Source organism: Scylla paramamosain, chromosome 21 (assembly GCF_035594125.1).
Source record: "Scylla paramamosain isolate STU-SP2022 chromosome 21, ASM3559412v1, whole genome shotgun sequence".
Lineage (NCBI taxonomy): Eukaryota > Metazoa > Arthropoda > Malacostraca > Decapoda > Portunidae > Scylla > Scylla paramamosain.
The window spans coordinates 10,694,745-10,720,254 of NC_087171.1; the positions used below are offsets into that span (position 1 = coordinate 10,694,745).

Consider the following 25,510-nt stretch of genomic DNA (forward strand, 5'->3'; position numbering starts at 1 on the left):
ACAGAAAAATAGATAGATAGACCGATAGATAGACACATAATTCATTGTCCAAATATCGTAAGACACAAAATCCAAAATACAGTTATACAGTTTTAAATAAAATAATACATATAACATTTATGAAACAGTGAAAATTTGTAGAGGTGATGTTTGATGCGGCAGGACGGTATTGTAAAGGGACGGGGATGAGAGGAGTGGTCTTACAATCGTTGGGTTGGCCGGCAGTGGGTGAGGTGGGGTGGACATTGGCAAGCTGCGTCAGAAAGAGGCTGGACGGGGAAGTGGTAGTGTTTTGACAGAAGTGAGTAAATGAGAGAGTTTGAAGGTGGCAAGTCATGTGATAAAAATAATGTAGATGTACGAGTATGAGGAAGTGTGTATAATGTAATGTATGATTGTCACCAACACACACACACACACACACACACACACACACACACACACGAGGCTGTAATGTCAAGTGTCATTCATTATCACGACCATGTCAGCACCGCCGTATCGCTCTGTACAAGGCTAAGCTGTTGACAGAGAAATTGTCGCTCTGAATATATTTCCCTACAGTGATGCTCTTTAGGGGAATCCGGCTCTCCTTGGTCTCGATAAAATGTGGGTGGAAGATTGAAGTATTTAAAAGACACCGCTGGCAACAAAGGATGTGGTGGAGCATTGTAAGACTTTCAGTATCTGTGGTTTTGTTTTTTTGCCGTATGAATTGGCCTTGCGGTATTCCTGTGAGATAGCAAGTCATGGCAGTTAATTGAAGACTTGAATGGTAAATGGCACGAGGCAAACAAGTCGCGGTAGGTTTTGTTCTAATGTAACGATCAAATCCGCTGATATTTTTTGTTTTATTTTATATATCACGTGTAGTTGTGATGTATTATCCTGGAGGCTTGTGGAAACAATGACGAATTGATCTGGAGGCTGGAAAAAAACTGGCCATGAGAATATTCCGCTCGTGACCAAAATTTTGTAAGGACACTCATGAAAACGCGCGTATTATTAATTATTTCATACACATCTGAGGTGTCATTCACATTTCCAGTCATTAAGTGGCATTTCTCATCCACACGACCATGGCAGGTGTCTGAAGGGTTCACCTAAGATCATAAAATACAGAATAGCTTGTTCCGTGTTGTTAATGAACTCACAAATGAAGCTTCGGGAACCTCCGGAAGATAATTGACCCTCCTGTTTGGAAATCTGACCTTTTTGATTTTTTTTTTATAAACGGCCATTTAGTTTTTTACTGATTTTTGTGACCTTGATGAGAAAAAAAAGGACAAGAACAAGAACAAGAAAAAAAAAAAAACAGGAATCAGAGGGGGTTCCCGAGGTGATTTTTGAGGGAAGCCACGAGGTTGCTGAGGAGTTTGTACAATGAGAGAGAGAGAGAGAGAGAGAGAGAGAGAGAGAGAGAGAGAGAGAGAGAGAGAGAGAGAGACTCATATATGTGTGTGTGTGTGTGTGTGTGTGTGTGTGTGTGAGCGAGGTGGCTACAGCAGTAAGGTGTCAAGTGCTCCTCCAGCCAGCCAACAGCCAGCCAGCCAGTCAGCCAACCCGCCAGCCAGACGGACGGACAGGTTCAGAGGCAGACAATCTCTCAAAGCAATCTGTGGTCGGGTCACTCAGCATGTAAATAGCGAGAAACGATCAGTGTTTACAGGGCACCGCTCCTGCCACCTGCCCGGCGTATATCATTCCCTCTCAAAGGCATTAAATCATCTAAATGCCGCACCAGGGGAGAAAAATACACCCTGTGAGCCTTCCGTGTGATTACTTGGGGATTTACGGCCCTAGTGGCTAACCGTGTGCCCCTGGGGTGGTGAGGGTGGTGGTGGGGGTGGTGGTGGGGGTGGTGGTGGGGGTGCAGTGATGGTTAGGGGGGGGAATGTGGGAATGGTGAAGATGGTAGTGGTGGTGTTAGGGGTGGTAATGGTGGTGGTAGTGGTGGTGGTGGTGGTAAAGGAAAGGGCCGTAGTTATGAATGTGTTATTAGTGAATGTGTGTTTTTTTTTTTTAAATGTTCGTGTAAAGTAGGTAGTTGTGTAATTGATGGTGGTAGTGGTTTGATTGTTATTATTGTTATTATTATTATTATTATTATTATTATTATTATTATTATTATTATTATTATTATTATTATTATTATTATTATTATTATTATCATCTTCATCATCATCATCATTAGTCTCAGTTGAAGCAGCAGTCTATTGTTTGGCTTCTTCATATTTTGGCGCCGTGATAACTAATTCATATGGCGCCAATTATTAGCAGCAATAGTACCAGCAGTAACAGGAGTAACAGTAGTGGGAGATGGTGACGGTTGCGCCTATAAATTTAGAACTGAGCAGTCATGGGAAAGCGGATGTGATATCTGTCTGTCCGCCTCTCTGTCTGCATGAACGTGACTGTGGTAATGGGTAGCGATACGTAGTGATGGGAAAATGATGTTAGCTAAAAATGAAGCTCCCAAGAAATCTCATTCTCTCAAAATCAAGCTTCCAGAAAAGTGAGCTCCCAAAAAAATATCACAAAAAAAAAAAATGAACTTCCTTGAAATGCTCAAAAAAATTTAACTTTCGAAAAATAAAGCTCCCAGAAAATGAAACTCTCGGAAAATGAAGCTTCAAAAAAAAAAGTGAGCTCCCAAAAATGACGCTCCCAGAAAACCGAACTCCCAAGAAATGAACCTCCTAGAAAATTAAACTTGCAAAATATAGCTCCAGAAAAATAAAGCTCCCAAAAATGACGCTCCAAAAAAAAAAAAAAAAAAAAAATCAAACTCTCGCAAGATGAAGCTCTCGGAAAACTGAGCTGCTGAAAATGAAACTCCTACGAAAACCAAACTAGCAAAATGAAGAATACCAAAATAAGAAAAAATAACGGTGGTGGTGGTGGTGGTGGTAACAGTAGTGGTAGTGGCGACAATGAGCTCTGAAACATTTCTGCGCCTCTCCTTCACTACATTCAAAGGGTCTAGTTGAAATTACACAGGGTTTTTATGGGTGTTTTTAGGGCCCGAGTGACAGATTAACGAAATTTCTACATTAAAATCAAGAAAACTCGTGAGGATAATGATCTTTGTGGCCTTCGAAAATAGTGGTGAGAAAGCAAAGGGTTTCTGAACAGTCCACAGTGGTAGACAAAGGTGAAGGTTAATTGTGAAACTTCGACATCGTTTATATTTCATTCCTACAGAGATCACGACTCGCTTTCACCTCAATAACTTCACTTCCAAGTTTCATGTACCCATTAGTGGCGGCGGCGGTGGCTGTTCAGCGCTCATTACCCCCTGAATAATACGGTGCCCTCAGCATTACATCAGGGTTACTATATGGAGTAGTGGGGCGCCGCGGGGTGAAGGAGGCGGGATCTGGGAAGGAAAGTAAGGGAAGTCGCAGTTTCACCAGTAATTCAGTAATTCCAGAAGCGCTTAGATGTTGCCTCGAGATGTGATTACCATTTGTATCACGGTTTTATTCATACTTATTCATATTCGTCTAGTCTATGTATGACCTGTACTCTTAAAAGTCTTGTTCTCTCATAAGCATTGTTTATTTATTTTTTTCTTCCTCTCTAAGGCCGCAGTTAATTAGTCAGGTCCTCATGGGGTGTTTTATTTTTCTTGTTTAATGATACAGAATCCGTGGTAATCTATCACAAGAATTCCTTTAACCCTTTCACAGCTGGTCAGTCTTTCCCATTATCATCTACAACTTTTGAAAGATTTGTTTGTTTGTTTGTACTACAGTCTCTTAAAAACGCACTTGTATAGGTTAACAAAGATGGAATTTGTCTTTTATTCTAGTCTCTTAAAAAAAAAAAAAAAAACGTACATCTATAACTTCCATCAAAGTCGAAACAAGATGTCGACATGTTTAGGAATACGATCCTTTATCTCTGACCGCTGTGGCTTCCCTTCACGCTTAGTAAGATGGCGTGGTGTGAATTTAGTGTATAATTTCCAAAAAAAAAAAAAAATTCTACTGACGGTCAAAAAAGTGATGGAGTAGTTCAAATTTTCAAGTCCTTGTTGTTTTGATATTCCTCTATCTAGCTTTTCAGATATGATCAATAGTTAATTATTTAACTGTTGTGATCGTCGTTAGTTGATATTCACAGCACTGTACAAATGATTTGCATGGACACAGAAACAACAACAACAACAAAAACAACAACAACAACAACAACAACAACAACAACAACAACAACAACAAAATAGGAGGTAACAGCAAATCGTTTCTTTTTAGGTCACGATATTATTAAAGAAAGTGTGTCCTTGACATTTTTATGCCGCTGTGATCTTTAGCATTCATAGCAGTATAAGAAATGCTTGCTTGGACTTAGAAAAAAGAATAAAGTAAATTCTTGTCTACTCTATATAACAGAACTATTTAAAAGACTGCAGCGCAAAAATGAGATAGTTGCACATCTCGTCTTTCTAAGTGACGGAACTGTTTAAGTGATTGTACCCATAAGTTGTTAGTGATTATGGAGATATTACGTAGCAGTGAATGGGTTAAATAATTAAACACCAGGTAGTGTGGCCACAGCGAGGGTCTGCTTCCATCGCGTGACTGGTTCCTTTATCACCCGCTGGTCATCCTGGTTGTTAATACACACGCCAGTCAGTTCCTGCATGCGAGTGACTCTCACACCTCCCGTCACACTGAGGGAAACTGAAGCCCCCTGAAGAGTGAAGGCAAGAGAAAATGAAGCTAGTATGAAAAAAAAAAAAAAAAAGGGAACCTACTAGTTAAAAATGGAGCTGCTATAAACTAATTCTTTAAGTAATCGAAGCTTACAGACGATAAAGAAAATCAGGTCCCCCCAAAATTAAGCTCTCAGAAAATGGAGCTTCCAGAAAATAGAGAAAATTGAGCTCCGAAAATTTAAGCTTACAGAAAATTCAGAAAACGTAGATCACTGAAACTGAAGCTCCGAGAAAGTGAAGCTCATAATAAATCAAGCTCCCGGGAAGTGAAGCTTCTAGGGAATGAAACTCCCGGGAAGTGAAGGATCTGGAAACTGAAGCTCACAAGAAATTAAGAGAATGCAACACTCTGGAAAAAAAAAATAATAATAATAAGGTTCCTATATATTGAAGCTTAAACAAATAAACTTCCAGAAAATGAAGTTCCAAGAAAATGAAGGTTTTAGAAGATTAAACTGGAAAAGAAGCTCCTAAATTGTAACTTGAAAAATTAAGCTTCCAGAGAAAAAAAGGTGAAGCTTTCAGAAAATTATTCTTTTAAAGTGTTGCTTCCAGAAAACAGAGCCCTCAGAAATTGAAACTCCCAGAAAATTAAGCTTTTAGAGAACGATGAAAATTAAACATATAGAAAATTTTACTCCCAAATAACTGAGCTAAAAAGACGAAGCTCCCTGGAAAATCACTCGCAAAATGAAGCTCCAAAAGAATAAGACTACAGAGAAGTGAAGCCTACAGAAAACTGAACTCCCCGGAATGAAGCTCTTAGAAAAATCAAACTTTCTCAAAAAAAAAAAAAAAGCAAGAAAACTGAAGCCCAAGGGAATAAAAAAAAAAAAAAAATACGAAGCTATGAAAGAGATGCAACGCTCACTTCATAGCTTCCCGGTGACTATTTAGCGACGCATCAAGGAAAAAGGAAAGAAGAAAGCGGCAGAAGTCATCAACGAGCGAGCGGGGATTACTTGTGGTTCACCAGGCAATGTTCACGTCTGCAGTTTTGGGTGCGTCGGGCTCAGAGCGGAAGTGTTTATTATTAGTTTGTCACGCATCACTGTTCCTGAATGTTCCTCGGTGAAGAGAGAGAGAGAGAGAGAGAGAGAGAGAGAGAGAGAGAGAGAGAGAGAGAGAGAGAGAGAGAGAGAGAGAGAGAGGGATACACACACACACACACACACACACACACACACAGGTCGTGATGAAGACTCACGACGCCGGACTGCCTCCAGGACTCCTAGATACTGAGCCGCCGCCAGCTGTGTGTACGAGATGAACGGCAGACATCGCTGTGCATTATGTAACTCCTAGGTAATGGTGAGACGCTTCCCTTACACTGCTTTACTTTCGATGATGCACGTGAAGCCTTAGGAACTTGTCTGTGACCTTCTTGTATTGAGTTGTTTATTTACCTTTCACTGCTATACGAAAAAAACAGCAGCAGAAGTAATGTGGGAAATCTTTATTAGCATCTACAAGAGAGAGAAGGGAATTAATTAAAAGAATAAATTTTACAATTTCTAGCCAGTTTAAAGATTGGAGGTGGCTATAGAACAAGTAAAGATGCCTCAGAGTGAGTAGTAATTAAGAAAAAAATAGCAGTCAAAGGGTTAAGCTATTTATTTATGTCCGGAGGAAGCTCATCACGGATTACAATATATGCTGAAAAACGCTACTTTATTGCCGCCATCAAAAAGACACGAGAAGAAAGGGGATCCAATCGATTGTTTGCTAATCTATTCACCTATTTCATACATGACTTAACTTTTGCCTAGACGAGTGTTTAGATCTGCCAGGAGTTCAGGAAAGAATTTGGCAGAGAAGAATGAGACTTGTCTCGTAATTTTCTTTAAGTTTCATATTGTCAGCCTTTTCGCTAACAATGAAAAGAAAACGTCACTGGTCACAATGGATTCTTTCTATACATATCCTTACTGTTTTGCGTCTCAGTCCGTGGCAGGAAGCTGTATGGGGTCACATTATCAAGTAAACCTTTCCCCTTCCACTCACAGTCTGCAAAGAAAAGCCGCCCTTGAGAGTTCGTGAATAAGTGCTACAGTTTTCTACATCGCGACGTTCTTGAAGGGAGGTGTTGTTTAATCACGCGGGCCATGGTAGTGAGCCTGGCTTGCCTCGTGCAGTGTTTAAGTTTTTTTATTGGATGAGTGGCGAGCGGTGCCGAGCATGAGTTTATTTCTGGTGAAAGCCATCCGTGGGATCTGAGGTGTTGCTTTCGGAGGTGTGGTTGATTCTCTAGGTAATATCAGTGGACTTATCAAGAGCAAAAGTGATGTTAAATGTTGGATGTAGTTTTCCTGCGTGCAGTTTGTTATTAGTATAGTACGTAGGGGATATTACTCTCTTTATATACTGAAAATTCTCGCGATAGGTCTTGATTTTATTCTGCACTAGCATTTTAAGTATTTTTGTGCGAATGAGGCTGACCAAGAGGACAAAGTCATGAAAAAAATAGATAAATAAACACTTAAATGCCTCTCTCAAAAGTTGTTTAGAGGAAAACTCTCTTAAAAGATTATCGGGAGGTGCTTTTGCTGCGTAATCTTGTTTATTTAGTTATATTTATTTTATATATTTTAAACGTGCAGAAAAAACCCGACTAAAAAAAGATCTTAATCTACCCTGCCCATCAAAGAAATTACTTAGATGAAAAAAATAAATAAATAAGAAGAAAAAAACGTGTGTGTGTGTGTGTGTGTGTGTGTGTGTGTGTGTGTGTGTGTGTCCTCGTGACGTACTTGCCTTAGGAAGTACTCATGACTGGAGACTAAAGACACATCCATATAACGAATAGTGACACTCGTGGAATGAACTCTTTTACTCGTACACTCATGACGTGTGTGGAGGGAGGCGGCAGTGGCTGGCTGGATTGGAAGGCTACTGTGGTAATGGCCGGTGCTCCCCTCATGCTGTTATTACTGTCACACCGGACACTAAACTCAGCTGTTGTTGAGTAGCGTGGCATCAGGCTTGTTATCAGGTGGGTTTGCTGCGGCCGGAATTACTTCAGTGTTCCCGGCCGCTGTTCCCGAGGCGGACAGGTATGCTATATTAGATGTCTGTGTGTGGTTTCCTGCCATTTACTTATTCTTCTCAAGGGAGGAAACAGGATCTAGAGTTATTGCTGTTGTTGTTGTCGTTGTTGTTGTTGTTGTTGTTGTGATGGTGGTAGTGGTGATGGTGTATTCCTTATTTCTCGATCGTTTCGTTGTTGTTGTTGTTGTTGTTGTTGTTGTTGTTATTTTTGTTGTTATTTTTGTTGTTGTTGTTGTTGTGGTGGTGGCGGTGGTGGTGGTGTATTCCTTTTTTCTCGATCTTTTCGTTGTTGTTATTGTTGCTGTTGTTGTTGTTGTTGTTGTTGTTATTGTTGCTGTTGTCCTCTTCAAGTTTGTGAGTTTTATCTTGGTTCACAGGACTTAATTGGACTTTAATTGGAAGAAGTGAGGCCTTCTGTCTGCTTGCCCGTCGCTCTCTCTCTCTCTCTCTCTCTCTCTCTCTCTCTCTCTCTCTCTCTCTCTCTCTCTCGTAACCCCCAGCTGACCTCATTCTTCCGGTGGTAAAACACATTCACTTTCCTCTCTCGTTATTGCAAATGAGGTTCTGGACAAATAAAGCCAAAATAGACTTAATCTTCCAGCTAGGGAGCACTGGAGGCGTAGCGGTGGAGGGGGCGGGGCTGGGTTGGGCTGGGGTGGGCTGAGAGGGAGGTGGGGCGGGCGGGCGATGGCCTGTTGGTAAGTAGTAATGACGGGGTGTGAGGGCGGCGGGAGACTGACCAGGAGCGGCGCTGTCATGTCCGTCGTCATTACTGGAGGCGAGTGACGAGGTGAGGGTTGTGTGCGGCCTTCCCGGAACACCACCCGCCCGTAAAGACCGCCGAACATGACTCCTCGTGGACACACACACACACACACACACACACACACACACACACACACACACACACACACACACACATGGAGACAGGAATACAAGCCTGACTCATACCGTATACTGCGACTGAGTAAACACACACACACACACAAACACACACACACACACACAGAGACACCTTAGTCTCGTCCAGTGAGCAGCAGCAGCAGCAGCAGCTTGTATCACACGAAACAGGCACGCGTCGACACCAATCCCTTACTATCCTCCCTCACCCCTCCTTCGTAACTCCGCCTCGTCTCTCCCCTTCGCATTTTTCCCTCGCCTCCTACTACCCTCGGCCCCCGCCCTCCCCATCGGCCCTGCAGCTGCCCCTCCCCGCCGCCCCTCGCCTCCCGGCCCAGATAAGGGATAGCGCTGAGCCGGGGATCCTGGAGGGGTGGCACCTTCACGCCTCACTGACTATCAGCTGTGAACAAACGCTCCTGCTGAATGTTAATGTTGACACCGACCACGCCCTCCTCCCTCTCCCTTCCTCCCTGCCTGCCCTCCGTCCCTCCTCCTCCCTGCCTTTCTGTCTCTCTTTCTCTATTATTCTCACTTTCCCTTTTCATCTTAAACCTTCCTGATGGCTTTTACTTCCATTGCTCCCTTCCCTTCCCTTCCATTTTCGCCTTCCTTCCTTCCTTCCCCCACAGCTTACACGCACGCTCCTCCTCGTCTTCCTCACGTATAGGTTTCTCGCTTTTTTCACCCAGACATCGCTTCCTGGTAACCACTCACACGTGCACCTCCTCATCGCGTTGTTTGTTTTATTTGCATCGCGACTTGCACGCAAAAGAGAAATTGGAAAGGTGTTAAGACTGATCACTAGCATGGAGTGTCACGCTACATACCTCTCGTGTTCAAGTAATGGACTGTCTTCTTAGGAATACGTTTAATATTCTACTAGGTGAACAGTTTTCTTAAGTACACCTAGCCACGTCTCAGTGTTGATAATTGCAGTCTTAGTACAGTTATGGCCAGAAGTCGAGTAGTAGTGCACTCACGCTTGGTTTAGAGCTTGTCCTCGATCCAAAGTCCTCGGATCTGCTAAGAATCTATGCATCTTTAGGTCTTATAAGGACATTGTCAGCAAATAAGAGGACTTCATAGGGAAAGCACAAAATTACAGGAGTGATTGGAGCAGGTTACTTGACTTCTGGCCGTGACTGTACGCACTTTACTGTTGGACGAATGGTTACCTGAAAGATGAAGCATTAAATTTAACCCGAATTCGATAGCATCTCATTAAGTCTGTTTTTCCTGTAGTAGTCAGTGAAATGTCCGCTTGTTTATCTGTGCACTCAGGTGATGGTTGAAAACAGACAGTTGGTGGTGGACGAATTAGAATGTTCTGCATGAGCTAAGGTGCTGACTCTTTATGATGTCAATTTCGTGAAGTTCTACAAATGGCTTGTTTGTTGTTATTCTTCCTTGTCATGCTTTGTCTTTTTTTTTTTTTTGTCCTCAGCTTTGGGATTTTATTCATAGATGTCGTTGTTCGTCACTGTTCGCCGCACACTGTCTACCTCTCTTCGGGTGCCTCGTTTCGGTTACTGTTTATCATAAGCTCGTGATCTTGCGGCGCCAGAAACTAAGTCAGTAAAATCAGATTATAAGCTCGTGTTCCTCAAAGTTCCGGGTTCTTATCTCGCCTGCTTTTAACAACAGGCCCTCGTGGATGTTATTGGGTTTTCAAGAGCGTTTGTACGATTCTAGTGGCAGTTTGACAAGGGTTCTGCACCATGAATAGAAAAACCACCTTTGGAAATCCGACGAGTCATCTTTGTGGCCTTTGAAAACAGTCCTTATGGGAGCACACAGCGTTTCAGTATACGGGACATGACGTTTTCTGTCTAACTACTGTAGGGACCATGAATGTGCTAGTAGAACCATGATGCAGGTCTTCCGTGCGATCATTAACTGGATAACATATACATGGATAAATAAATATGTGCCGTTTAGAGATGCGGACCTACGTAAGACAGGTTCTCGCAGTATTTCCTGGTCGAGGAAGTCTATGCCATGTAGATGCGAATGATGTGTGATTTAAGGCATAAATGACAAGAATGACACACACACATATATGACACACAGGACACACGACACTTGGCGCCACACACTTGGCTGTCATGGATTTGAAATAATGTAGTTTCGTGTTTGTATTTCAAAACTTTTTAGTGCTGTGGTCGGTCGTCGTTGGCATTCAGAAAACTCACTATACCGAACATTTTTTGCATGGACATAGAAGAAGAAAAAATATCAGGGAATTAGTTGGTCTTTGTCTTTCCTTGGATACAAAACTATTTATGAGCTGGAACGAGTAATAATAATATAAACATTTTAAACGTTTTGGGTGACTATGAAAAAAAAAAAAAAGTTTGCCAGTAGAAGAGTTAGCCCTTTCATTGGCATGCGAAACAAATAACATCACAAGAAGCAATGCATGAAATCTTTATAAGCATTTACAAGAGAGAAGGGGATTAAAAAAGAATAGGTTTTGCCATTTCTACCCAATTTAAAGATTGGGGATGGCTGTAGAACTAGTAACGATGTTTCAGAGTGATTAGTAATTAAGGAAAAACATACCAAATAGCAGTCAAAGGGTTAAAGACAATTCCATATGACTCACCATCATTACCAGCCTCTCTTATTCCCTTCCAGGACAGAATTCTCCTCCAATCTTCCCTCTTACTTTTGTCTATTTATTACCATCCATTGCAGAAGACTTCCTATGTAATTTCTGTGCCTATGAATGTGCGTTTTTTTATTCACATTATTCAGTCTCAGTTGCTGCAAAACGTAAGAGTCTGACGGGTCGTGGTGCAGCATAAATATTAACATTCCAGGTGACTTAATTTTTGTTAGTAAGATGAACAGAGAGAGAGAGAGAGAGAGAGAGAGAGAGAGAGAGAGAGAGAGAGAGAGAGAGAGAGAGAGAGAGAGAGAGAGAGAGAGAGAGAGAGAGAGAGAGAGAGAAATAATGAATTAAATTTATTATTATTATTATTATTATTATTATTATTATTATTATTATTATTATTATCATCATCATCATCATCATCATCATCATCATTTATTTATTTATTCATTTATTTATTTTCTTCGTCCATCCACTGTACATGTTCACCATTCTTGATTATTACTACGCCGTGTCTCGATACGCGGCTAAACCATTCCACTCGGGCTTCCGTAGTGAGCCGCGGGGAAGATGTTTTGAGGCTTAGTGTGGTTGATAAGTGTGTGTATGTGTGTGTGTGTGTGTGTGTGTGTGTGTGTGTGTGTGTGTGTGTGTGTATCTAAGCAGGAATGAATGAGTGAGGGCGTGGAGGAGCGAGTGGGAGTAAGTATTTGTTTGTTTAGCTCCCTCGTTTTCCTCGCGATATCACAAGCATTACTCCAGCCAGCACCGCCCTTGCTGCACCCGATCCCTCGCCCTCACCCTGACGCAGCACCACTGCACCCCTGCCCGCCACGCCCTCAGTCCCCACCATTCATTTCCTTCTCCTTCTCCTCCTCCGGCGCCTTAACTTCCATCACCATCGCTTTTGACGCGCACCCAACCGTCCTTCACACCAGCCCTTCGGTTCCTGAGCATCTGTAACCTGACACACCCTACAGGCACCCCTTCACGCCCCTATACAGCCTCACTCAGCATCCTATGGCCTCCCACATGCATCTCCTTAACGCACTTCATCTTGCTTCTTCTCATTTTACTTTAGAGGCTTCCGTTTCTCCCTGGTCTCTTCTCTACTCGACCCTGTGATGCGCCGAGACAAGAAAGCCGCTGCTTGTATGCAAACCACGACCGGCCTCGTTCCCAACCTTGAGCGGGAAAAAAAAGACATGACTCAGCGTGAGGCAGTGTAGCGGGGCTATGTAGGTGACGCAGGGCGCAGGACACCCTCCCGCCCCGCCCCGTCTGCCTGGCTGCGGGTGTAAAGGCGCCGCGGCCATGTGGCTCGGGACCTGCAGCGCCGCCCTGCCAAACAGATTTGCACGTTAAATGAGCTAATGACCGGGAGTGTTTTGACGAAGCGGTGACTTGCTTTTCTGCTGACGGTACCGTGTGTGTGTGTGTGTGTGTGTGTGTGTGTGTGTGTGTGTGTGTGTTTGTGCAAGCGCGAGTGTGTTGCCTTGCCTGTGATATTGCTTGCCTATTTTTTTCCGGTACACATCGTCGAGTACGTATGATGGTAAAACTTATATTATTATTGTTATTATTATTATTATTATTATTATTATTATTATTATTATTATTATTATTATTATTATTATTATCATTATTATTATATTTTTTTCCAACGGCATCAGAGCTGTATGACTAGAAAGATTACTCTGTGAGTATTTTCTGTCGTTTCCTGAATATCTTGGCGCTGGTGAGGGAGAGCAGTGGTGGGCTGACGCTGAGGCTGAGGTCCACGTCAACACGGCGAGGGACATTAAAGTTGCCTTTTGGGCGACTTTTAGGCTTAGACCAGAGGCTTTACCCAAAACAGGGAAAAGGATTGTCGTGTCTGGTGCTTTTGTAAGTCAGACGCGTGTTTCTTAACGATGTGAAGCCTGTCATTTATCTTAAGAGTTAAATGACAGGCTTAAAATTCGTAATATTTCATAAACTGTGGCTACCACACGTCTCTTTATGCAAACTAACGTAAATATGTTAAGTGTTATTTAAGCAGAAGTCTTATTTTTAATTTAACTGCTTCGCTAGCGTTACCCACTTGGCCGCCGCCAGGGATGTGCGGTAGCGACTCGGCGCTGCGCTGCCGTACGTGCATGTGCCAGGAGAGCCACGACGCTCGATGCGGGAGGCACCGATCCATGTGTTGATTTGCGGGTTGGTGATCGACAAGCTGGTGTGAGGCAATGGCCGCAGGAGGCTGTGGAACCTTCTGCCATCCACGTTTTTTTTTTTTTTCTCCGTTCGATATATCGTTCTAAAAGGAGGGGGGGGGGGAAATCACTGTGACTTCACGGATGGGGATACACATCTTCCTTCCGTCAGTCACACGAATTGTAGGAGGCACCGCAGTATCCCTCAGCCTCATGCCCAACTCTTGTCTGCTTGACACAGAAATGGAGAAACAGACCGGCCTTATTTTATACTCCAGGAATGGCGTGCCTCCTCCAGTGCACTGCTCACCCTGGTGGCCACTGGGCAGGGCGACTCCGTCAGGGTAATTCCTCTTTCCCATGCCGTATACATTTGTCTGGTAGAATTTGAGTGTACTTCTCTTTATGAACACCATCACCAGTTTGGATAACATACACTCGTACTTCACTATAATTTTGATTTACGAATATTTAGTAACATTAGAACTACAAGAAAGAAAATAGTGAAATTAAGAATGATGAAAGAAGTTGGGCATGCGATAATACTTGCCCATTTTTTTTATTCAGGATTATTTAGTGACATTACAACTATGAAAAGAAAAGAAAGTAGAGGTTAAGAATAATGATAAATAGAAAAATCGTTACGCGTGGGACATCAAACAGCATCAGGAAGAAGATGGCCTCAGCTTGTTTCCATTGCCAGGAAACATACATACAAATCTGGCATCTCTTGTCTTACTTTACTCAACTTTCATATCACTTATCACTTGGGATGGGACTGAGAGAAACCTACAACTTCCATTGCTGTTTAGTTCATGGTTCTTTAATTACAAAGCACACTGAGGCATTTCTGTTTCCTCTGTAGCCAACTATAAACATTACACTGGCAAGAGAGGAACTTCAAGGCGCCTCCACACGTGAATTGTTTCTAGCTTTAATTTTTTTTTTTTTTTGTGGGGGAAGACAATTAGTGGTTATTTTCTTTCTTGAATTTATTTTTACCCTTAGTCTGGCTCTTTTTGTGCATGAGAAAGCGAATATTCACTGATTAGGCATCGAGAAAACCACTCTTCTAATGTGTCTTCTTTCTTGCAAGTGTGTATGGAGATTGTGCGCTGGGGTTTTAGTGTTGTGCATTGTTACATATCACAGTGAAGGAATTAATCATAGCGACAGGTCTTGGGAGCGTGGACTACGTTTCATTATTTTCACTCCATCGTAAATCAAGAGAGAGAAAAAAAAATCACCACCAAAATATCCGAATAAATAAGCAGGTGGTTCATTATTCACAGGTGAACATATCCACTGCCAAGTTAACACAATGCTCACTCGGTGCGCCGCTGTGTAATGCCTCCCACTTTGAAGGCGGCAAAGACAGGTGTGCTTGAGTGTAAAGTTCCTCCGCTTGTTTGACTTGCGAGTTACGAGTATCTCTCCTTTCCTCTCTGGTGTTGTGTGATGTGGAGTTTCCGTGAACTATTTAGGCCCGTGTTTTGAAACGCTTTGCTGTCTCACCACTATTTTCAAAGACCACAGAGGCATTTAATCGATTTTTCAAGTGTGTTTCTACTGTTAATAATGTAGAAGTCATGTTAATTTATCACTAGAACCGTAAAAACATCCTTAAAAATCCGTGTAATTTCAACTAGAGCCTTTTGAATGTAGTGGAGGTGCGGCGTGGAGGTGTGTGGCTCCGCGTGTCCTGATTGACTCCGAAATGGTGTGAGGAAAAACAACACCGATAATAATGGTGATGGTAATGACTATAGTTATGAAGATTCTCTTAGTGATATTGGTAATAATAATGATACTAACGGTAACTTTGATGATAATGATGTTAATAATAAAACAGTAATGGTGGCGATAAAAGTGATGCTAGTAATAGTGATGGGATGATTAGTGATAATGATGGTGTTAATGATAATGGTGATGATAAAAGTGACGCTGATGATAAAATGATGATGATGATGATGATGATGATGATGATGATGATGATAATGATGATGATGATGTTGGTAATAATAATAATAATAATAATAATAATAATAATAATAATAATAATAATAATAATGATAATGATTATAATAATAGTAATAATAATAATAATAATAATAATAATAATAATAATAATAATAATAATAATTATTATTATTATTATTATTATTATTATTATTATTATTATTATAAGAGTAGATCGTAAGAGTGATAAAATAGATAAAATATTGTTAGGTCCTAGTAATGATAGTGATGATGATGTTAATGATGTCATTGGTGTTAATAATAGAATATGTAATAAAAGTTACGGTAATAATGATAATGTTTGTAAGAAATGTGATAAACAATGGAAACTATAGTAATGACAATATTTGTATCGAAAATATTGGTAAATATCATAACCAGAATTATATGATTCCGACAACAATAACAGTTGTGGAGATAACACTATTACTTAAAGGCGATGACAGTCATGAATAATAATAATAAAAATAATAATAATAATAATAATAATAATAATAATAATAATAATAATAATAATAATAATAATAATAATAATATAATAGCAGCAGTAGCAGCAGCAGCAGCAGCAGCAGCAGCAGCAGCAGCAACAACAACAACAACAACAACAACAACAACAACAACAGCAACAACAACAACAACAACAACAACAACAACAACAACAACAACAACAACAACTACTACTACTACTACTACTACTACTACTACTACTACTACTACTACTACTACTACTACTACAATTTGCTAATAACAACCAACCATCTAATTGGTCACTATAATCATTACATTACAGCCTTGCATCTATTGGCTATCATTTCAGTTTTTGCTCTCGGTTGCGTTTTTCATGCCCCTGTCACACGTAACACACAGGTATAATCACGACGAGTTTTGAACTGAACGCCTGTGAATTAATAAAATTTTACAAAGCTGTCTTGCGGATTAATTTTATTTTTAATGTTGAATGTACACTTAGGTACACCGAATCAATCAACGTCCTATCACACAGGTTCATCTCATCTTTATTTTCTTTCACCTGCTTCCCTGTCTCCACCTTACTCCGTTTTCCTTCGCCACACCCACCACCAGTCCGTCTTCTCCTAAATGCATCCATAAACCTTCTCTTTGATCTTCCTCTCTTACTCCTGCCTGGTGGGTCCATCTTTAGCATCCTCCTCAGTCTCGCCTCTCTAGCTTTGTCTCTTTGCCAGCAGTGTAACGTACGTACGCCGTCACTGTATGTTTATTTGTATTTTTTTCCACCCTCGTCATTGCAACCTTATCAGTCACCCATATATTTGTTACCACGCAAATTAACATACCCTTGTGTCTTGGCCATCCCATTTTTTCAATTTTCTTATCTCTTCCACGTCTAGTTGACTTCCTTGGCAACTCTTACATCCCTAATATGCTTCATTATGTCCTTTTCGTCCGAGTATCAGATTACAGACCTAATATAAATGTGACTGAAACAAGCTTAGTGTCTCGTAATCAGTTGTCAGCATGGTAGTCACGGTCATTAGCCGAGTAACATACACCACTCACTTCCACTGTGTTTGGTGTGTTCCCTCAATCTTAAGTCCTCTAAATTGCTCACGAGTAGTCTGCCAACTGTCATGTTTTGTAAGGAGACTGTCAGCATGTTGTAGGACTTAACTCTTTCACTGCGACACGAAACAATTAGCAGCACCAGAAGCAATGCGTGACGTTTTTATAAGCATCTACAAGAAAGTTAGTGATGCAAAAGAGTACATTTTGCAATTTCTTCCCAGTTCAAATATTCGATGTGGTTGTAGAACAAGTAAGGATGTCTTAGAGTGATTGGTGATTAGGGAAAGGTGTACTAAGTGGCAGTCTAAGGAACAATACGAAATACAGTAGAACTAAGAGCAGAAGGTTACTCCACTTCTGACCACCACTCTACTTGAGACCCACACAATAATCAGATTTTCTTGTCCTGTAATCGGATGAAATCAATAAGCAACATTTTTTATTCCCTAGTATTGATAAACTCTGCATTAAGTCTCTTTCTTTGCTCTGCTATTCCAAGGACAAAAATATTGAGGAACCTACAACGTCTTGGGTGATTATGAGAGAGAGAGAGAGAGAGAGAGAGAGAGAGAGAGAGAGAGAGAGAGAGAGAGAGAGAGAGAGAGAGAGAGAGAGAGAGATTGCTTGATTCAGTGTATCTAAGTGTACATTCAACATTAAAAATAAAATTAATCCGCAAGACAGTTCTGTAAAATTTCATTAATTCACAGGCGTTCAATTCAAGACTCGTCGTGATTATACCTGTGTGTGTTACGTGTGTTCTTTTCGCCAGAACAAAAGTGTTGCTGAACGGCTAAATAGCACCTCGAGACTGAGCGTTACTTGGCAGTACTATGCACATACGCGCACACACACACACACACACACACACACACACACACACACACACATACAAAGGATATATAATTAAATTTTCTCTCATGTATATTTCATTTAAGTTAAGGTTAATTTAGTGTTTATAATTTTCATAAATACAAGTTTCTTTGTCTTATAAGACTTTTGTAGTTCATTTTTTTCAAATTGCAGAATAATACATGAACAAAAATCTGAATCATTGAATTAACCATATCTTTCACAGAAGTTAAGACAGTAGATAGGTAGATGAACAGGTGTAGATAGACTGATACTCTCACGAACGTACATACAAACAATAATTTACTCAGTAGGTAGACATATGTACATATCAAAGACATTTTCACCCTTGTGGCCTTGACGTAAATATGATGTAGTTTTGTATGTTACCATTTGCGTGTCTCGTTACTTTCATTAAGATGAAAATTGTGTGACACTGAGTGATAAAGCCGTGGTGCCCCGAGGGAGTGTTGGCGGGACGCGGGGCGAGGAGGAGGGAGGGAGCTGTTCTTTTCAGGCCCAGTGAGATTATCCCTTCTCGTTTATCTGTTTTGTGGGCGCGCCGCACGCCCGCCGCCGGGTCGCGAAACGGCTAAACTCCTCCATTGTCGCCACGATTAATGTTGTTTGCCTTATCTCGTACACCAACCACTGCATGTGTCAGCCTGAGGGGCGGGGCAAGTTACCATCACTGCGAGGCCTGAGGGCGTGTGGCGAGAAACGGAGGCAAGTTTGCTATGGGCCCTCCCTTGCAAGGCTGGCCGAGGGAAGCTGGTTGGGTCCTGGAGGTGTTCTGATATCCTTACAGTGTAGTTCAAGTCATAGGAAGGTAGAAAAGCCAGAATCGGGTGCATAGTTTCAGAGTTTATTTGTAATAGAGATAAGAGAGTGAAAATACCTGTGTTCACGTGAGAACAAAAACGAGAATAGTATGACTGTTGTATAATGAGGATGGCGGGGTCTGCTGGGGTCCTGTATTCCTGCTTATCATGAGCAGAGAATAACCGGAAACAGTGCACCGCCTGGCGTGTGAGTGTGTGTGCCCGGGATTGTGCACGACAGCTCATTATTTCTAGCGCAGCATAATGACAGAAGCATAAAACGACGTTAATCCGTAAGCACTGCATAGCCGCGTGAATAATAAACTTGTACGCGAGGTATGACCGGACAAGGTGAGTGTGAATGAAAAATCTACTGTACAGGTGATGTCAGGGACAGTGCACGGTGACCCTTTGGGAGAGGTCAAACACATCACATCCTAGCCTGACTCCTGAGCACGGAGGGTGGCGAGGCACTTACGAGTAATCTGAGCCGAGCGAGACTTCCTGAGTGTGTTGTGAGGGAGACACCGTCACCAGGGGACTGTTCCCAAGCAGTGTGACGGTCGTGCAAGTTTTCTAGTTGAGGAAACAAGTGTGAGCGAGGCCCTAATCCCCTTCCCCCTGCTGTTTTCCTTCCCCTCGTGTTCTCTTTCTTTGTCGCATTGGTGAAGTTCGGCTGATTTACGTTAGTTGATTAGAAATTATTTTTTGTTTAATACAGTGAAAGAACCAGTTTTTATCGTGGCATAAAAACACACTTAAACACAAAAGAAAGCTGAAGCACCAGAACCACCTCGTCTTTGCAGAAGTGTACAACTACAGGTTAACATAATGCATGGTAATTGATGACCAGATTATCTTAAGTCCTAACGTCAAGTGTTGAACATGTACTCAAGAACAGAAAAAAATACAAAATCGACTTAGTGATCTAAGTGTTGGTGTGTCATGCGGATACGTCTTTGGGGCTGAAGTAGCAAGAGGTGACGACAGGTGGAAAACGCTACTAGTGAGGCCTGTGAGATATGTACTAGACTTAATAAGAAGTAAGAGAATGGATTAATAACTAAAACAAAGTGGAGCGAGGAAGATGCTAGCGGCATGAAAGAAGTTTTGGGTCAGTCTTTGCTTCAAACTGAGCTAAGTCTAGGGCGGGGATGGTACTGAAAGAAATATGTATATCCTCTTCTTTTTTTTTTATCGCTGGAAGTTAATGGTATCTCCCTTAAGGATAAGTAATTATACTGAGATGCAGCACTGAGTGAATGGTCGCCCTGAGCAGCCTGACAGGTGTGTGTCTATGTTTGTGACACCCGTGCATGTGTTATGGTGGACTGACCTGCGCGCCATTGTACACCTTTAGCTGGGGTGGAGCAGAGTGAGGGGGCCGCGTCGCCTCTACATAGACAGCCATGCTGAATAATGCTGGCGTGACTTTACCTGACTTTTCGTGATCGTGGTGGTCCGAGTCGGAGGTGTTGGTGTGGTCGCCGACTGAGCCTGGACTCTGAGGGCCGTCCAGCCCCAGCACGTCCCTGCGAGTCACTCCCAAGTCCCCGAGGTGGCGCATCCCGAGTCCCGGGGGCGACAGGCCGAGCAGGGGTGGGTGCAGCGTGCCCTGGAGGCCCGCGGCGAGGGCGGAGGGCAGAGGGTAGTGATGCAGCGGAGGGTAGGGCAGGGATGGCAACAGGGGGGGCGGCAAGCCGGGCAGGTGTGGCAGGAGACACGTGTTGTACAGGTGTGGCAGGTTCAGTCTCAGAGGTGCCAGGGAGCCGCTGCCGCCGCCACCAACATCCTTCCCTCCGCCCGCGCCGCCGCCGCCCAGCAAGTACTCCATGGCGAAGCTCTTTCCCCGCTGGCCGGTGGGCAGGGTGGTGGCCGTGTTGCCGGACATCCCAGGGCACACTGACGCGCCGCGGCCCACAGAGGGGACGGAGCAAGTGTCACCGGTAATTACTGGCCAAGCTGTGCACTTCCCATACACACGGATTGCTGGCGTGCCTCTAACACTTACAGTACATGAACGTGTCTCAAAACCACAAGCTTGGCGTGGACTCTGCGCCGCTCACGTCTCTCCCTCGGGACTCCTCGAGGCGACTTCGAGATTCCGTCCGCCGCCTGGACTGCGTCTCCCGCCAGTAGCAACGGATCTGATAACGGCGTAGCGAGAACGCCATAAGCCGCCGCGACGTGGAGCCCCGCCCCCGCCCGCCACGCCCACCGCCGTTCATTGGTCGGCGGACGAGAGGTTAATGCTGCGTGGCTCAGGAGTGGCGGGCGTGGCGGTGACGCTCCACCTTCATCGTTACACCGCATCAAATAGGGGAGGGAGCACCGCCTTGTGGTAAATTATGAAAGAGGATTGTGTTTCTGCAGGAAATTGACGCTCCATTATTGTATGTTTACTTTAATACAACCCCCTGATTGCACCCACCCTCCGTGGATTGCCATCTTGACCAGCACCGTGAACTGCGACAATATGGGGCACTGAAATTTGTATCTGAAAATGAAGGGTAGCGGGGGGGACGAGGCTCCCTGTAGGCTGTTTGTACAGAAGGGGATTGTAGGAGCAAGGTATGGCCGCGTGTTCAATATGTTGGAATGATGCTCAGTCCTTCCCTTTCCTTCCCTTTCCCATTTCTCATGCCGCTCCCCGCCACACGCTGCTCGGGAGGGGAACACTGGGACTCTCAGCGTTAGGTAATAGCCAAGCCAACTCATAGTTCAGTAGAAGCGAACCAGACACCTTTTTTGCTGCCAGTTATGACTTAAAATACGTTCCTGGCATCATGGTAATTAAGTGCTGGTGACGAGGTGTTGCCAAGGCTGCACAAGTCCTCACCACCAGGTATCTCTGCGGGTATGCTGGGATCAGGTGGGCTGCCGTGCACTGAGGAAGCGGGTTAGCTGTGGGATGCATCGATGACACGGCAGGTGGACATGTTTCTTTGACCACAGAAATCGTAGAGGCCTTAAGCTGGCTATCTCTTTGGCAGGCGTGATTCCTAAGCGCTTGGAAACAATATATTATTTACTTCCTCCTCCTCCTTCTCCTCCTCCTCCTCCTCCTCCTCCTATTTGTAGCTCTTTCTCTTGTTTCTTCCTTTTTGATTTCATCACTTTACTTCTTGCACCATCTTGTTTTCATACCTTTTTATAGCCTTGTCGCAAACCAGCCTGTCATGCTTGAGGCAGAGGCGCAGCAACGTGGGGTTCATACTCATCTATTCCACAGCCGTTAGATAATCCATCGTACGGCACCTCTCTCTACTTACTCAGAAAATACTACAAGTTATATCGAACCCCTGACATAAATTCCAATCAGCCAGGACAGCTGTCAACACGGTCATTTACTAAGCCTTTCCTTCAACCTTCTGCGAATGATCGATTTCTGTTCCTTATTTTCCAATCATAGTGATGATAGTAATAATAACGAAAGTCCGGGTATGATATCTTGATTTTTCCCAGACATCGTGTGACTTAAGTATCTTCCTTTCATCTACCAGTAAGATACAAGGCAGGACACATGGTTTTTACTAATAATATGTATTTTATGTACTTACGCGTATGAGACAGGGCCGTGACTGCTACAAATCATGGTTTCTTATGAAGTGTTTCGGTATCTTGTGCAGGAACCGAGTAGTGTATCCTTGTGATGGTGGGAGGTGACACTAACACACATCCTACCTGCTTTGTAAGGGGGAAGGGTTCAGGGGGAAGGAAAATTGTGCACACCTCAGTATCCTCGAAGGTGTTGTGGCCAGGTGTGTTTTTATACGAATCCTGCAACTCTGTAAGTGAATGAATATGAATATGTGCTGGTTTATCTTTTGTGTCTATACGAATCTGTCTTAATTCAGCGTAAGTATAAGGTAATCAAATATGAATGTGTGTGTTAGATTGTCTTCTCTGCAAGTAATGAGGAAGTGTGTCTTAGTTCAGCGTGAGTCTAAACTGATGAGTGTGAGCTGCTGGTCGCTTAAGTCACCCACACGCTGACTGACAAACTGACGCGGCAACACAACGCAATGTCAGCCTTTTGTTTTGTTGTATCTGTTATATTACCGAGGGACAAACGTTTTTACACCAGCTGTCTAGGTACAATCGCAGTCAAAAGTCGTATAAGCTGCCATCCTCATTTCCACTGTTGAACTCTTTCCTTCGCTCTTAAGTTTTCTCCGATCTTCTTAGAATCTATCAGCTGTCAGATTTTGTAAGGTGAATATACCAGCATAACAGGGCACTCGTGATTGAGGGAAGCCGCTAAGATTAGAAGGGAAGAATACACTACGTGAACAAACTTTTGGCCGTGACTGTACGCGTTGGTGATAGCAGGTCTCAGAAGCCAAGTCATTTTCTGTGATCTCCTCCACTGTGCTCTCTCATTTCCTTAATCTCACGTCCACCAGTCAGCTCAATCATATTACAAAATCCGACGAAACCCGACAATTGGTAGATTCTAGGCAGCTCAGAGGAGATGAGTGATGTGTGTTATTTGATTATTGTCCATTCATTAATTAGCTCCCGTCGTTGTTTAGAAGAAAAGGGTAGGCTGATGTAGCTCACTAGAGGGAATAAATAGGTCACGTATGTTTTGTTATGATGTGTTGAAGCTTTAAAATGCTGGTGTGATTGGAGCTTTATTCTGACAGTGAAAAGTTTATTTTAATACTTTGAAGCTTTGTGATTTTATATAGTGAAGCTTTGTTCTTTTGTCGTGTCGTTTTGAAGTCATTAACCCTTTTATTGCTACACATTCTTTTCCCATAATTCCCTGCAACTCTTCAGACACTTATATTTTGTACTATAAAACGTTAATTGGTTCTTTAGCCTAGACAATACAAAATTAATCTTTTATACTCTCTTTGCTTTATTTGTCCATACAAACTACATTTTTTATACTCCTCTAAATGTTACCAAAAGACGACCATAGCAGTGAAAGAGTTAAGACTGTCACGGTGTGTTGATTGAGAAACGCATACACACAACAGTTACACGCACGCACACACACACACACACACACACACACACACACACACACACACACACACACACACACACACACACACACACCACTGGCATCTTCATCACCACCATCACCATCACCACCCCGATTGCTGCAGCTGTCATCATCATCATCTTCACCCTCGCTATCATCACCACCACCATCACCACCACCACCACCACCACCACCACCACCACCACCACCACCACCATTATCGCCACCAGCATCATTAACGAAGTACTTAACATCAACAACATCAACGTTATCATCAACAACAGCAGCATATCTTCACTTTGGTAATCGCTATTTCGTAATCGCTATTAACTCCATTGAAACGTCTAGGAATGAGGGCTGCAATACATTTCTAGAGAGAGACAGTTAGTTATTCATTTAGTCAGCCAATCGGTCACTCATTTAACCAGAGAGTGAGTGAATGAGTTATTTTCGTCTAGCCAGTCTAAGATTTTCCCAGCGTGGAATTTCCCCAAGTAACAGTATTACCTGCGCATCAGGGCTGACCAAAAACAACAACTGCGCATGCGTAAATCCAAACTAGAACAGAGACTGGGATCGTACACAGCGCGCCTTCTTGGAGGTTGGAAGAGTGGAAAGATTATGAATTGACGGTAGGTTCAGTTTTAAATTACTACCTATCGTGTTTATCAATCAGCTTACTAACTCTAAAGGAAAGGAAGACGACTCAAGATGTGCATTGTGTCTATGCCAACACATAATGACTCCTCCCTCGTCCTCTTCCTTCTCACTCTTGCCTTTACAGCGCTGAAGACTTGGTCGCCACTGCATCATTTCATCACGCAGGTGTATAGCAACAGGATGCCGCCCTTCTACTGTATCATCAATAAATACCTCATGCCATTTTGCTATAACATAAATTTTTCATCACAGTAGAACATAAGAACTTAAGAAAATAATTACAGCTTGAAGAGGCCAATTGGTCTACGTGTGGCTGCCCCTGTATAGATCCTACCTTCCTATTAACCATTCCGTACTAATTCTGAGCACTAAAACCAAAGTATGAAGTCTTTATAAGCACCTACAAGAGAAATGAGGATTAAAAAAAGAAGAAATTCTGCAATTTTTACCCAGCACAATGGTTGGATGTGGCTTTATAACAAGAAAAGATGTGTCAGAGTGGAAAGTGATTAGGGAAAGATGTGGCAGAGAAAGGGTTAAGCTCATTATCCCTTTACCACCAAGTATTCTCGTCCATGAAACAGTGAGTCATGAAACGTTGGTCATTTAAGAGTAAATTCATTTATAGCTTTGTTGTTGTTGTTGTTGTTGTTGTTGTTGTTGTTGTTGTTGTTGTTGTTGTTGTTGTTGTTGTTGTTGTTGTTGTTGTTATTGTTGTTATTCCTTTTTTTCTTATTCTTATTTCTCCTTTTTATAATTTATTTCTTTTTTTTTCTTATTCCTATTCCTCTTCCACTTCCTCTCCCTCTTCCTCTTCCCTCTCTTTTTAAACCTCCTTTACTCCTTCCTTTATTCTTTACTGCTTTTCTTGGGTTAAAGGGATTTCAATACACTCCGGCTAACACAGAAATGAACTTAGCAACTCAGTGTCTCGATCGGCGGTCACTCACTCACTCACTCACTCACTCCTTCATGGCCTCCTTCATGACTCCCTGAATGGCGCAGTGCAAACAATCCTTACCTGGAATCGTCACTAGGTATTTTACGGTCGAGTGCACCTGGAGTGGCTTGCGTCATTGAGAGGCGGAGGTATGCGTGATCAGGGGCGCTCTCTAATCAAGCACCTCTTCAAATATTCAT

General features: G+C 42.7%; 1 protein-coding gene across 1 annotated transcript in view; it reads right to left on the reverse strand.

Moving 5' to 3' along the window:
* Window positions 1–20,863, reverse strand: part of LOC135111003 (homeobox protein GBX-2-like) — a 37,849-nt gene extending 16,986 nt beyond the window's left edge. The window contains exon 1 of the mRNA XM_064023851.1: window positions 20,152–20,863. Within this exon, the coding sequence (XP_063879921.1) occupies window positions 20,152–20,605 (454 nt within the window). The 5' untranslated portion in view covers window positions 20,606–20,863. The remainder of the gene's footprint in view (window positions 1–20,151) is intronic.
* Between the last annotated feature and the right edge of the window lie 4,647 nt (window positions 20,864–25,510).